General features: G+C 43.1%; 1 protein-coding gene across 2 annotated transcripts in view; it reads right to left on the bottom strand.

Moving 5' to 3' along the window:
• The window catches only part of LOC122543063 (netrin receptor UNC5D-like), a 457,617-nt gene that overhangs the window by 16,032 nt on the left and 426,144 nt on the right, over positions 1–15,441 (bottom strand). For both annotated transcript variants that reach the window (XM_043681271.1, XM_043681272.1), the window contains exons 13-14: positions 9,767–9,994; positions 2,047–2,196 (exon numbers count right to left, since the gene is read on the bottom strand). In XM_043681271.1, the coding sequence (XP_043537206.1) occupies positions 2,047–2,196; positions 9,767–9,994 (378 nt within the window). The remainder of the gene's footprint in view (positions 1–2,046; positions 2,197–9,766; positions 9,995–15,441) is intronic.

Here is a 15,441-nt window from a genome sequence, read left to right as displayed (position 1 = left end):
TCCTTCCACCTATCGCATTTCCAATGCCCCTCCCCCAAGTCCCTCCTCCCTACCTTTTATCTTAGCCTGCTGGACACACTTTCCCCATTCCTGAAGGGAGGCTTATGCCCGAAACGTCGATTCTCCTGCTCCTTGGATGCTGCCTGACCTGCTGCGCTTTTCCAGCAACACATTTTCTGCATGCATTGTTATACCATTATTGCTTCACTGTTAAGACTTTTGCAAGTCCTGAAAGTGAAAAATCATTCCTGATGTCCATTGTTTATTGTTTTAAACCACCAATCCAACTTCCTCTTCACCACAACTGATGGTAGATTTTATTTATAATGTTAACAATGTGACTTGAACTCAACCACTGAGGATTAGCTTGAACTGCATTCATTGGAGTTTAGCAGAATGGGAGATGATCTATAGAAGCATATAAGAACCTTAAGGCGATTGACAGAGACATGAAGAAGGCGTTTGGCATGCTTGCTATTAATTGGTCAGTGCACTGAGTATCAAAGAAGGGAAGTCATGTTGCAGCCGTACAGGACTTTCGTGAGGCCACTTTTGGAATAGTGCGTTCACTTCTATGGTTCTCCCTGCCATGGGAAAGATGTTGTTGAACTTGAAAGGATACAGAAAAGACTTACAAGGATGTTGCTCGGATTGGAGTGTTTGAGCTACAGGGAACAGCTGAATGGGTGGCACGGTAGCACAGCAGTTAGCAATGCTGCCTCACAGTGCCAGAGACCAGGGTTCAATTCCCATCTCAGGGGACTGCCTGTGTGGAGTTTGCACATTCTCCCCCTGTCTGTGTGGGTTTCTTCCGGTGCTCTGGTTTCCTCCCACAGTCCGAAAATGTGCAGATTAGGTGAATTGGCCATGCTAAATTGCCCTTAGTGTTAGGTAAAGGGGTAAATGTAGGGGAATGGGTCTGGGTGGGTTGCTCTTCAGAGGGTCGGTGTGGACTTGTTGGGCGCCAAAGGGCCTGTTTCCACACTGTAAGTAATCTAATCAGAATGGGGCTTTTTTTCCCTGGAGTGTTGCAGGCTGAAGGGTGACCTTACAGAAGTCTATAAAATTATGAGTGGCATGGATAGGGTCAACATCCAAGGTCATTTTCCCAGTGCTGGGGAGCCCAAACTGGATGGCATAAGTTCACAGTGAGGGGGAAAAGATTTAAAATGGACCTGAGAGGCAACCTTTTCACACAGAGGATGGTGCGTCTTTGGAATGAGCTGCCAGAGGAAATGGTGGATGCTGGTACAATTTTCACACTTAAAAGGCATCAAGGCAGGTACATGAATAGGAAGGGTTTGGAGGGGTATGGGCTAAATGCTAGCAAATGGCACTCGGTCAGTTTCGGATGCCTGGTTAGCATGAATGAGTTGGACTGAAGAGTCTGTTTTCATGCTGTATATCACTATGACTCTGTGAGGTTGTTTCCCCTTGTAGGAGAGTGGAGAACCATACAGCTTAACCTCAGAGAAAGAGGGATCACCCATTTAATATTGAGATAAGGAGAATCTTCTTCCCTCAGAAGGCAGTGCATCTGAGGAATTCTTTACCACAGAAGGATGTAGAGGCTGTGTTGTTCAGTTCATTCAAGATTGAGATAGACAGATTTTTAATCAGTAATGGAATCAAGTTAGGGAAAAGGCAAGAAGGTGCAGTTGAGGGCTATCAGATCAGGCCAATGTCATTAAATGGTGGAACAGACTTGATGGTCCGTATTTTCTACTTCCTCTCTCACATCATATGATTAGGGTCTTCTTTGGATAATTATTTCCATTATCCCTGTGCCACTAAAATGCGTGTTTTTGCTTTGGCAGCTTGCGCACCCACAAATAGATATGAGCTTAAGAACAAAATCTCTTGCCACTCACTTCCCAGCTCCTTCAGCCGACACTGATCGCTGTACACACTCCATCTATCACTCGCTCATAACGCAGAACCCCAAAACTGGTGTCATAGCTAATTTTTTGTGGGTAAGCCTTCATCCGTCTGCCACTTCTGGGATAAGACACGCAATGCAACACGCACAAAATGAATCATAATTACCTGAAAAACAGTCAGTGGTTTGATTCTCCACAGGAACTGGGGTACGTCAAGCACGGAAACTTGAAGGCCGTATGAGTTTGCTTTGAAGTGTAAAGTTCTGGGCTCGTCCAATAGATGTCCACCCTGGTTTCTCTCCTCACACATCACTTCCTGGTAATGGAAGAGCACAGCAATTAATGCCTGCCATTGAAGATCAAATTCTTTGTCTTCTCAGGGTAAACCTAAAGCCATATAACCTTGTGCAAGAGTATAAATTTCTCAAGTGGAAATCAGTTTGGCTTATACATTAGGAAGATTTGCATTTCGATACTGCCTGTTCACATGTGCCAGAGACACTCCAAAGTCCCTACAGATCCTTTGCAAGTGTTTCAAAATGCCTTACTTCTGCAATCCTGAGATTAGGTGCCCAATGTGTCCGTGCTTGCATTCCAAAAGGAATTGTAAAAAAATCAAACTCTTCAAACAGACTCTTCATCATTATTGTGTAACTTGACAACAATTCAAACAGTCTTTTCCTCCCTGATGTCTCCCATGTTTTACAACCAATGAACTAAAGTAAGCACATAAAACTGAACAAAAAAAAAACCCACAATCAGAAAAGATTTACAAGGATGTTGCCAGGGTTGGAGGGTTTGAGCTCCAGGGAGAGGCTAAATAGGCTGTGGCTGTTTTCCTTTCAGCGTCGGAGGCTAAGGGGTGACCTCATAGAGGTTTATGAAATCATGAGCTGCATAGATAGGATAAATAGATAAGGTCTTTTCGCTGGGCTTAGGGCGTCCAGAACTAGAGGGCAGAGGTTTCAGGGTGAGAGGGGTAAGATATAAAAGAGATCTAAGGGGCAACTTTTTCATGCAGAGGGTGGTGTGTGTATGGAATAAGCTGCCAGAAGAAGTGGTGAAGGCTGGTACAATTCCAACATTTAAAAGGATGGGTATTTGAATAGGAAGGGTTCAGAGGAATATAGGCCAAGTGCTGGCCATTGGGGCTAGAATATCTGGTCAGCAATGACCAAAGGGTCTGTTTCTGTGCTGTATATCTCTATGACTCGATGACTAATTCCTTCTCGTCCCTGTGATTTATCTCTTGGTTTCTCGCAGCAGTATCACGCCGATAAATTTACTGTTCAAGCAAACTACAGGGCATTCCTGGGACTCAGCAACCCGAACTTGCTGGATATGAAGGAAGATACAATGGCAAGAAATAAACAGTAAACCGTAACTTCAGAGTGACAGTGATTGAAGACGGAAGGACAACAGTTTTTAAAAATTCATTCACAGGATGAGCGCATCGCTGACCAGGGAAGCATTTATTACCCATCATTAATTGCCCAGAGGGCAGTTAAGAGTCAGCCACGTTTCTGTGGATCTGGAGTCACATGTAGGCCAGACCAAGTTAGGATGGCAGTTTTCTTCCCGAAAGGACACGAGTGAACCAGATAGTGACAGTCAACCATTGGACAATCACCATTTGACTCTTAATTCCAGATTTAAAAACAAAATGGATTCAAATTCTACCCTGGTGGGATTTAAACCTAGATCTCTGTGTTAACAGCCCAGCAATAATACCACTACACCATCACCTCCCTTTTACCATACCTTCAGCTTTGTCTTTACATCTCACCTCTCCTGAATGTATAAACTGTGCTGCAGCACAGGTCCAAAATAACACTCCAGTCTGTGTTAAAAAGTCAGCTTTCGGGTATGGGTCTCTTTGGCCATTGAATTAAACTGGGGATCAGAGGTGGGTGTCTGGGTTAACAGTCCAGCTCTCACACCACTAAGCCTTCGCCTCTCCTTTTACATGAAATAGTTTACATTCACTAATCAATACAGGAAGTGTGACTGGCATCCAAGCTGACCAGATATCTTAAATTAGTCTAGTCCCATTTGCCAGCACTTGGCCCATATCCCTCTGAACTCTGCCAACACATATACCGATCCAAATGCCTTTTAAATGTTGTAATTGTACCAGCCTCCACCACTTCCTCTGGCAGCTCAAACCATACACTCAACACCCTCTGCATGAAAGGGTTGCCTGTTAAGTCCCTTTTATATCTTTCCCCTCTTATCTTAAACCTATGCCCCCTAGTTTTGAAATCCCCAACCCTGGTAAAAAGACCTTGGCTATTCACCCTCATGATTTTATACACTTCTACATGGTCAACCCTCAGCCTCCAAAGCTGCAGGGAAAACAGCCTGTGTCTATTCACCTCAAACGCTCCAACCCTGGCAACATCCCTGTAAATCTTTTCTGCACCCTATCAAGTTTAACAACATCCTTCCGAAAGCAGGGAGATCAGAACTGAACGCAGTACCCTAAAAGTGGCTGAACCAATGTCCTGTACGGTGCAACATGACATCCCAGCTCCTATACTCAATGCACTGACCAATAACGGCAAGTATACTGAATGCCTTCTTCACTACCTTGTCTACCTGTGACTCCACCTTCAAGGATTTATGAACCCGCACCCCAATGTCTCTGTATTTGGCAACACTCCTGAGGACTCTAACATTAAGTGTATATGTCCTGCTCTGATTTGCCTCATCAAAATGTACTAAACCAACAAAATGCAAAACACTGCCATTGGTGGGACCTTGTGGCTGATCAAATTTGAAACTTTATTTCGAAAACATTGCAGCAATGAAAACAATTGAAAAGAACTGGAAAAACTGCAAAATGCATTGACAAGATGCTACATAAACACAATTAAAAGTGAAATTCTGCAGACGCTGGAGATCCGAAAAACAGAAAGTGCCACTGAAGCTCAGTAGGTCTGGCAGCATCAGTGGAGCGAGAAACAGACTTAATGTTTCTAGTCCCATGACTTCTTCAGAACGCTGAAGTTGACTTCTGAAGAGTTTATGGCACTCGAAACATTTACTCAGTTTTTCTCTCCACAGATTCTGCCAGACCTGCTGAGTTTTTTCCCTGCAACCCTACGCTATTAGTGTACAATGCAGCTCACAGAAACACAGGACAGAACAAAATTTTGTTCAAGCAACACACTACACAGCACCAAGCACATCAGTGCCAATCTACCTCAGAAAGCTTTCACCAAGAAAAAGGGAAATACACTGTCCATAAAAAACAATGAGGGTTGACATTTTAAGGTTGAAATTAGTGGCAGGTGTCCCGTTCTCGCGTGGTCAGCTGCGATCACTGTCACAAAGGAGGGAATGCAAAATAATCAGAAACTATGCAATGCCAGTTATCTAATGTTATTCTAACTGTTTTTGGGTCGATGTACAACCAAAAGTTGAGGGAGGCATGTGTTGCCGGGAAAACAAAGTCAGGACGAACCGCTGTTCCCAAGATATAAAGCTCACTTTGATCAGAGAAATCAGTCACAGTCTGCAGCCTCTTATTTAACCTTACCACCCTAAATCGCTGGAGGGTGAAAACGGACAGAGCGCAAAGCAGGTTGTAAAATCAGGTTTCAGCTTTCCTAATAAAAACGCTCAGCCCTGTCCATAATTCATTCTCTGGTTATGAAGACACCCAGAGATCTTTGAAAAAAATTCTTTTCATCTGAGAATGAAGTTTGATCTAATTTATGTGATTGGAATGGGCTGATTGCAAAGTAGTTTGTGATAAATTTCTCACATTTCCTTATGTGACGGGAGAACTGGCTTTGATGAGACTAATCTTGCAAGTTCATTTTGCCGTAACTTATGTCCAATTACTATGGCTAATGATCATTTCTTCGTCACTGACAGCCTGGAGTGGAGGAAGGGAAATTTCCAGTCAGCAAAAAGATTTTCCTCTGGGAATTCTTAGTCGGTGGAGACTGTCTTTTAAAAACCAGCATTTAGAAAGGAAAAGCATCTCGTCCCTCTACCGAGAAATTTAAAAAAATCATTCTGTGGATCTTCATGACCCTGGGTTTCATAAGGTGATGATGACGACAGATGACCAAAAGCTTTCTCAAAGAGGCAGGTTTTAAAGGAGACTAAGGTGGCAGAGAGGGGGGAGTCCTGGAGCTTAGTTATGTGAGAGCTGAAGGCATGGCTGTCAGTGGTGGGTCAGTTAAAAATAAGATGCTCCAAAAGCCAGATTTGGCATAGCACGGGGAACAACAAGCTGGAAGTGTAATCTTTTAAATGTATGGTTTATATAGATTTTCCAAGTGTCATGACCACACATCAAAACCTACGGACATATGGAATTTTTAACTGCAACATGTATTTTTTTCCAAAGAGGAGAAGCAGCCAAAAGATGTCTGTACATGTAAATTCAGTGGCTGCCTGGAGAGGAACTCTGGAATGTCAGACTGAAATATGTCAAGGAAGCTTGAAGGGGATAAATACACTATAAACTGAACTTTCATGTCCCTGTGAGTCTGCCAGACGATGAGCATGTTGGGAGAAATGACAACAGGGACATGGGTAAGGGAAGTCTATGAATACACAGAGGTAGGTGTCCAACTAGACTTCCATCCTTGGTCAGTATATGTGAGTGACTTGGGGTACGAATGCATAGCTAGCCTGGGATCAAAGTCTAGTGCGCTGTGAAAGTGACAGGCAAAAAATCTTCATATTGTGGCAGCACTGCAGGTAAAGGAATCTCTCTCAGAGTGCTGGAGACTCGTTAACCAAGCAGTCAAAAGGCAAACAGGACAAATCAATTTTGGCAAACTTACAAAACCAGGAATCCTGAAATTGTCTACTGAGATAAAAATGTTCCACTATCTACTGTCCAAGAAACATCCAGTCAGACTGATCTAAATAGCTTTTAACATTCATCTTTTATTGTACTCATGTCTCATTTCTGTTCTGTGTGTATGTATTGCACTATTATTTCCTCCTGGGTTGAATAACTAACAAACTGACCCTTTCGTTAATTCAAGGAAATGTTGTTAAATTGGTCTCTTTCAAAGCATAAGTTCACTTAGGTTGGGAGAAAGATATCCACAAAGGAGATGAACCTTTTTAATTAACTTTGCTGCAGCCAACTGAGGGAGGTGGTGAACTAAAAGTTCATCTCTCCTCACCGAAAAGCTTGACAGTTCAGGTTGTCCTGTCTGAAACCGCAATGAAGTGGGGAACTTAGCCCCAGCAGAAAGTGAGGACTGCAGATGCTGGAGAGTCAGAGTTGACAAAGCATAACACTGGAAAAAATACAGCAGGTCAGGCAGCATTCGAAATGCAAGAGTTGACGTTTCAGGCAGCTAGTTGTAACACAGGACGCTGACAGGTCAGCTATATCTTAATGTTACAGATGAAGTGCACTCAGCAGAGAAGAAATGATTTGAGAATTAAATCAAAAAATGAGTCATCATGCTTTAATAAGAGATATGGCTGCTTTATCAGCAAATCGAAAGTGGAGAGTTTACTATCACATGCTCCCTCTAAGGGATGTCATTCGTGGTTTTGATTCGGGCTACCTCAGTGATGTGGCAGGCTGGAAGCCTTGTTATACAGTCTGAAACATGCAGCTGCAGGGAAGCTGAGGTCACAGGTTTGTGAGGCAACAAGGACTTTGGAAAGAAAGAGGCGATTGCAAACTGTGGAGTAATTGCGAGGTGAGGAATACACAGAGTTTTTCTGAGGATAATAGCAGATTTGAAACAGAAGAGAATTTGATGTGTGGTGCCAGCATCTGGAGATATTGGCTTCCTCTTATGCTGAAATTTCTATTGTTCTTTTAACTCTCCTTTTTTTGAGGTTGACTTCAGAACGATTTAGAACAGTTGAAGTTGAGTCGAAGATTATGTACCCATTGTGATGTGCCCAAAATATAGTCCACTGTCAATGATGTGATCTATCAGTTTGGTTCAGTTCAGGTTGTACCACTGAGTTTTTTTTTTAACAGATTGTTGCACATGTAATAATTCTGAAAGCATTAATATTAGAGATACCCAATCCCTGATGTCATACTCTCTTACAAAAGAGAAGGCAGAATAACTTAAGAGCTCATGGAGTGAAGCCCCCTGTCGTCTTCGTAACAATGTCTATCAAACTGATGTCACTTATGACTCAGCTATCAAACACTAAGCTAACTTGTTAAGAGTAATTGGTCATCTACCACTTGGAAACCAGAGGCCTATACACCCCGTCAAGCAAAGAAGTGTGTTGGTGGCATTTTCCTCCCCAGGAACACCACACACTGAATAAGAGTCCCGGTTCAGAATGATAACTCCACAAACAACAAGATAAGGAGAAAGATCAGGTCAGTGAAAATGGCTTGGACTATGGAGCTCGACCTCAAGTTGACTAGTGTGGAGAGAATCTGGCTGTTGAATAACAGTTTGTGCAATGACTACTCATTTCAGAAGGGGCTGGTTCTTGCAATTAGCTAGTGAACTAGCGAGTGGTTCAGCATAATGCCAACAATGCAGGTTTGGTTGTCATTCTGGCTGAGATTTAGGTCAGGCTTTCTTACCCCTGACAGCAGAAGGCAATTGAAAACCACCAGCTTACAAACAAAAACAACCGAGGAATCAACTTAAAAAGGATGAATCATTGATGGACAATGAAGCAAGGATCTGCCTTTGGGCAGAGCTTATATGAATGGAAGTACATGTTGTTGGGTATTTGCACCTTTTAATTAATAAGAGGGACGCGCTACTTACTTAGTACTGGTTAGATGAAAAATGTGGTGCTGGAAAAACACAGCAGGCCAAGCAGCATCCGAGGAGCAGGAGAATCGATGTTTCGGGCATAAGCCCTTCTTCAGGAACGAGGCTGTTGTGCCAAGTGGGCTCTTCCTCCAGGCGGCGTATGGTCAGGATCTGGTGATGGAGGAGGCCAAGGGCCTGCATGTCCTTGGCGGAGTGGGAGGGGGGGTTAAAGTGTTCAGCCACAGGGCGGTTGGGTTGGATGGTGAGGGTGTCCCAGAGGTGTTTGCTGAAACGTTCCGCAAGTAGGCGGCCTGTCTCCCCAATGAAGAGGAGACCACATTGGGTGCAACAGATACAGTAAATGATGTGTGTGGAGGTGCAGGTGAATTTGCGACAGAAATTGGGTGTCCCAGAGGTGTTTGCTGAAACGTTCCGCAAGTAGGCGGCCTGTCTTCCCAATGAAGAGACCACATTGGGTGCAACAGATACAGTAAATGATGTGTGTGGAGGTGCAGGTGAATTTGCGACAGAAATTCCCTCCCCCCTACCCTTTATCTCAGCCCACTTGGCACACCAGCCTCATTCCTGAAGAAGGGCTTATGCCCGAAACGTCGATTCTCCTGCTCCTCGGATGCTGCCTGGCCTGCTGTGTTTTTCCAGCACCTCATTTTTCAACTCTGATCTCCAGCATCTGCAGTCCTCACTTTCTACTGGTTAGACGAAGACAATCAACAAAGTGCTTTGCTGTTTGTTATGAGTGGGAGCAGTGCTTTATCAGGGTTACTATTAGTTTACAATGCAAATTTAGTGACTTGCAATCAGTTACTGATGCAATGAACATTCCCTCCATTTCTCGTTTTAATTTTTCCAACCACTTCACTACCCTTGTTTTCCCCTCTTCTCTGCCTGAAAGAACAATCAAAGCTGACTCCAAAGTAACCTTTAAAATGGGATTTGATACGTATTTTGATGATGACTTAGACTGCATTGTAAAAATCCATTCAAATGGATTGCATCACGTAAATATTCAAAAGTTTAAAAATATCTATTTGTCACAGGAGCTGCGCTGAAGCAAGTGAAAATTAAAGCTTGGAGTTAGATGTCAAGCTCTCTTGCGGTAAGTGAAACTAGGTCAAGTAAATGCTTCCTTCAGTACAATACCTGCAAAACACTTGGAATGTCGTCCATGCAATACACTCTGAAATTGTACTCCAGTGAGCTGTAGGACAGACGCCCAAAGACAGCAAGCTTCAGTCTCTTCTCCGCACACTCTGTGACTGCCTCGCCCACGAGTGCATATGTGCCAAGGTGGTCCAAGAGGATGTGACAGGAATGAGAATCCAATAGGCAGTAACAGGATGTGGTCTCGTCTTCAAGCAACATCACTTCCTGAGGAGGATTAATGAAACATTGGCAACTGAAATTCAAAACTCAACCAGCAACAAATACATCAAATTACCCACAATAGAAAGAGAAAATACCCAGATGTTTAAGTAATATCCAGAGGAAAAGTATTAACTATGTCCACAATTTTAAGATGCATCATTTATTGGGAAACTGATGGAACTGGGTTTTCTGCAGAAACTCTTCCACTCCCCACACTGAGTAAAATGATTTTCCATTGCAATTAAGATAGACGTACTGAGCAGCACATAGGTGCTCATTCCATCAATCCTCATAGATGTTGCGGCGAGCATGAGATTAAAATGAGCCCTTGTATTTTGGGCCAAGGATTTTTCATTGTTCACTATATATCTGTCTCATTCAAAACTAAGAAACACCAAGCTGCAACTAAAATTTAAATTTGCCTCAAATTCATTTTGCTTCCATTCTAAAGGTTTGCAAGACACATTCAAACCACTATCCTTATAAAAAGTGGAGTAACAGTTCCTACCTCAGAAACACATAAAATGAGAGCAGGAGGAGATCCTTCAACCCACCCATGGCTGACCTGCTATCTCAATGCCTTACTCCCAAGCTCTCCCCAATACAGCTTAATATCTTTCACCTGTCGAAATCTATCGATTTCATTCTTAAATATCTTTTGCAACTTCATCTCCTCAGTCTTCTGAGGCAGAGAAATTTGCAGGTTCACCATCCTCATCTCAATCCAAAATGGCTTCCCACTTCTCCTGAACCAATGACTCCTTGAAACCATGACTCCTTGGCTTGGAACACCCCCAGCCCGGAGAATATAATTCCTGCATCCAGTTTGTTCAGCCATCAAATATTCCAGTGAGTTTGACAAACATAATTTCCCTTCCATACATCCATGGTGACAGTGTGTCATCCTATTTCTATTTTCTAAGTGTCCAGATATCACTTTCTTTATGATAAACTCCAATCGACCTGAAATAAAGCTCATTAAATGGTTCAGAAAACCTTTTCAGATGAGAAACAGAAGCTATTAAGGGCAGCACAGTGACTCAATGGTTAGCACTGCTGCCTCACAGTGCCAGGGACCTGTGTTCAATTCCAGCCTTGGGTGACTGTGTGCGGCGTTTGCACATTCTTCCAGTGTCTGCGTGGGTTTCCTGTGGGTGCTCCAGTTTCCTCCCACAGTTCAAAGATGTGCAAGTTAGGTGAACTGGCCATGCTAAATTGCCTGTAGTGTTCAGGGATGTTTAGGTTAGGTGTATTAGTCAGGGGAAATATACAGTATTACGGTTGGGGAATGGCTGCAGTTGGGTGACTCTTTGAAGGGTTAGTGTAGACTTGTTGGGCCAAATGGCCTGTTTCTATATTGTGGGGATTTTATTGAAATTCTTCCCACCAATTTCAAACCAGTGCGTAACCATCAAAATATCTTTGTTGTAGTGAAATAGCAGAGAAAGACTTATTTCGATAAGATCCCATTTCGATCTCCTAAATTCCAGTTAACCCAACCTTTCCTCATATAACAAATGTGCCATCCCAGGAATCAGTCCAGTGAACCTTTGCTGCACTCTCTCTGCAGCAAGCATATCTTTTCTGAGGTCAGGAAACTAAAACGATATAAAATATTCCAAGATGGGCCTCACCCAGGCTCTGCACAGCTGTGGTATGGCTTCTTTGCTCCTGTAATTGAACGCTTTTGTGATGAAGGCCAGCATACCATTTGCTTCCCATCTGCTTGCTGCACCTGCAGTCTGATGGCAACCCGCGTGCCAAGATTCTTAGATCCTTTTCTATGTCAACATTTCCCAATCAATCACCATTTTAATAATACTCTGCCATCCAGAGTGGACTACTTTACACTTATCCACATTACACTACATTCGCCGTGCAACTGCCTCCTCACTTACTGCCTTCTCACTTGACTTGGAGAAAGTGAGAACTGCAGATGCCGGAGACCAGAGTTGAAAAGTGGGGTGCTGGAAAAGCGCAGCAGGCCTTGCAGCATCCGAGGAGCAGGAGAATCGACGTTTCAGGCATAAGCCCTTCTTCAGGCTTATGCCCAAAACGTCAATTCTCCTGCTTCTCGGATGCTGCTTGGCCTGCTGCGCTTTTCCAGCACCCCACTTTTCAACTCTGGTCTCCAGCATCTGCAGTCCTCACTTTCTCCTAGTTGATCTTAACCTACTGTGAATCCTCTTGCAAGGATGCCTACCTTGAAGAAGCGCTCCTCCTCCCTCTACAAGGATCTCAGTGAGTCCCTCTCTCACTGCACCCCCCAGGTCATCTTCTCACTTGACTTGCTTAAATTACGTTGAAGCCCCATTCCATCCTTCTCACCCTTCACAGTCTCACCCATCAGCAAAATCGGAAACATGACATGTGATATTCTCATCCAGACTCTTGCTATACATTGTGAATAGCTGGGGTCCTACGAACTGGTCTTTGTGGTGCCCAGCATTTCACTTTCCACTCTGAAAAAGATCTATTTATTCCTACTCCTTGTTTCCCATCTGTTAACCAATTCTCAGTCCATGCCAGTATATTACCACTAATCTAATGTGCTGTGGTTTTATACACTAACCTTTTAGTGGGGCTTAGAATCATAGAGATGTACAGCACAGAAACAGACCCTTTGGTCTAACTCATTCATGCCGACCAGATATCCGAAATTAATCTAGTCTTCAAAAGCTTTCTGAAAACTCAAGTTCACCAACATGCATTGGCTCTGCCTCATCTATTCTAGTTATGTCCTCAAATATTCCAGTGAGTTTGTCAAAGATAATTTCCCTTTCATAAATCCATGATGACATTGTGTCATCCTATTTCTATTTTCTAAGTGTCCAGTTATCACATTTTTATAATAGACTCCAATAGACCTGAAAAAAATGCGTAAAGTGGTTCAGAGAACCTTTTTAGATGAGAAACAGAAGCTATTGAAATTCTTCCCTCCAATTTTAACCAGTGCTTAACCATCAAAATGTCTTTGTAACATTGAGATAGCAGAGCAAGACTTGTTGCGGATGTGAAAAAGCTGGAGTAAAATGAACACATGTTGTAACTGCCATTGTAAGATTGCGAGCAGAACAATACAGTGTACAGTAACGAGTATAGAAATGGTGGTAACTTATGTGGAAAAAAACTGGAGATGGTTTGTAAAGAATGACGATTAGATTTAATTTAAATATTAAACATGAAGTCTGATTCAATTCACATTAATGTTGTCTTAATTAACTAAGACCTATTCTTCAGTGAGCCCTCATTTACACAGTACCAGGCGGTTGTTTACATGAGGACATAATGAACCTACTTAATCACTGACGCATGTGAAGTGCCTTATCCACTTCAAACAGATGAGACTGTGCACATGCAGATGCACAGCGGGCGAGCAGAATCTTATTAAAAGTGAAAGATAATATTTTTCCATTTCTTCCCATTCGACTGCAACGTTCGTGACCAATGTGAACCATTTGAACCATGAAACACCCAGTGCCTTTTCAGGAAGCTGCACTGTGTGTTGCGCTGAGCTGAACTCATTCCCTGTTTTTTATACCACAGGCCACAAATTCAAATGCGCCCAAAAAAATGGGAAGCTCAGGGGCTGCTGGAACAACACCCCACCACCTGAAAGGAGCTGAAAGGCTGAGGCGGCACTTAAACATCGGGTTCTATTTCTTGGCTGCTCCCTAATTATTGCTGGGTCAAAATCCTCGCACTCTCTTCCTCACAAAGCTCTACACAGACTAAACAAGGCGACTCACAACCAAACTCCTCAAACAGTAAATGCCAGCTGTGCCAATGACACTCACGTGCTGGAAGTGAAGACTCTTAATCAGCTGTCATCAAGCTAGTGAGCTTTGGTCACCAAATGGCAGCTTGTCACTACTTCTAACCCACTTGAGACCTTAGTGGTGTTTGTGAAGATAGTAGAACAGCAGAACTCGGAGCAGGACAAGCCATGTCAGCCCTCTGGAGCCTACATTCAATATAATCATGTCTTATCTCATCTTGGCCTCAACTCCGCTTTCCTCTATGCTATCTATAACCCTTCAACCCATTACTGATTAAAAATGTATCTATCTCCTCCTTAAATTTACTAATTTCCACAGATTCATGACCCTTGAAGAGAAGTAATTTTTCCACATCTGTTTGAAATCTGCGACCCTTATCCTAAAACTATAACCTTTCCTTCAAGGTTGTCCCACAAGGGGATATATCTGCTCCACTTTGTCAACCACTTCAATATCTCACACATCGCAATTAGATCTCCTCTCATTTTCCTAAACTCGAGACAGTACAGGCCGAACTGTCCAATCTCTCTTCAAAAGAGAAGCCCCTCATCTCTAGAAACAACCTAGTGAACCTACTCTGAACTGCCTCCAATACAACTATGTCCCTCCTGAAGCAAAGGGACCAAAATGATACATAGTACTTCAGGTGGGGTCTCACTAATGCCTTGTGCAGTTGCAGAAACGTTTCCAGACTTTCATACTCTATTCCTTTAGCAATAAATGTTTAACTTATATTTGCTTTCCTTCCTCCCTGTTGTACCTGCATTAGTTACCTGTGACTCATGCACGAGGACATCCAGATCCCTCTCCACTGAAGAAGTCTGAAAGTTTTCTCCATTTAGATACTAAGTTGCCGTGGTTGTGGGTAAGTTTGCTGAGCTGGGAAGTTGATTTGCAGATATTTCGTCCCCTGTCAAGATGACATCTTCAGTGCTTTGAAGTCTCCTGTACAGTACTTGACACAGTAGAACAGTGCTCCACAGGAGGCTCCAAAGCACTGAAGATGTCACCCAGACATGGGACGAAACATCTGCAAATCAACTTCTCAGCTCGGCGAACTACCCACAACCATGGCAACTAGCAGGATTAGAGTGGTGCTGGAAATGCACAGCATGTCAGGCAGCATCCGAGGACCAGGAAAATCGACGTTTCAGGCGTAAGCCCTTCATGAGGATGAAAGGCTTTTGCTCGAAACGTCGACTTTCCTGCCTCTCGGATACTGCCTGAGCTGCTGTGCTTTTCCAGCACTACTCTAATCTTGACTCTGATCTCCAGCATCTGCAGTCCTCATTTTCGCCATGGCAACCAGCACCCAAGCTACAATTCTTTATGCAAACCTTGAAGATACTAATTGGTCTTTCTATTCTTCCACCCAAAATGGATGACCTTGCATTTATTCATGTTATCCATCTGTCAAAGTTTGGCCTGTTCACCTAACCTATTCATATCAATTGAAAAATTTTGTCTTTCTTCAGGCTCTCCCATCTGTTTTAGTGTTATCTGCAAATTTGGCCACAGTATTTTCTTTCCCAGCATCCAAGTCATTTATGCAGATTGTAAATATTTGGGGTCTGAGAACCAAGGCCTGTGCACTCCAGTATGTAATCTTGTCAACTCCAAAAAGACTTGTTAATTCTGACTTGAATTATGTTGGTTAGCCAATCCACTATC

This window comes from Chiloscyllium plagiosum, chromosome 42 (assembly GCF_004010195.1).
Source record: "Chiloscyllium plagiosum isolate BGI_BamShark_2017 chromosome 42, ASM401019v2, whole genome shotgun sequence".
NCBI classification, from domain to species: domain Eukaryota; kingdom Metazoa; phylum Chordata; class Chondrichthyes; order Orectolobiformes; family Hemiscylliidae; genus Chiloscyllium; species Chiloscyllium plagiosum.
Note: the sequence above shows the minus strand (reverse complement) of the source record. Positions and strands in the feature narration are given on the sequence as shown.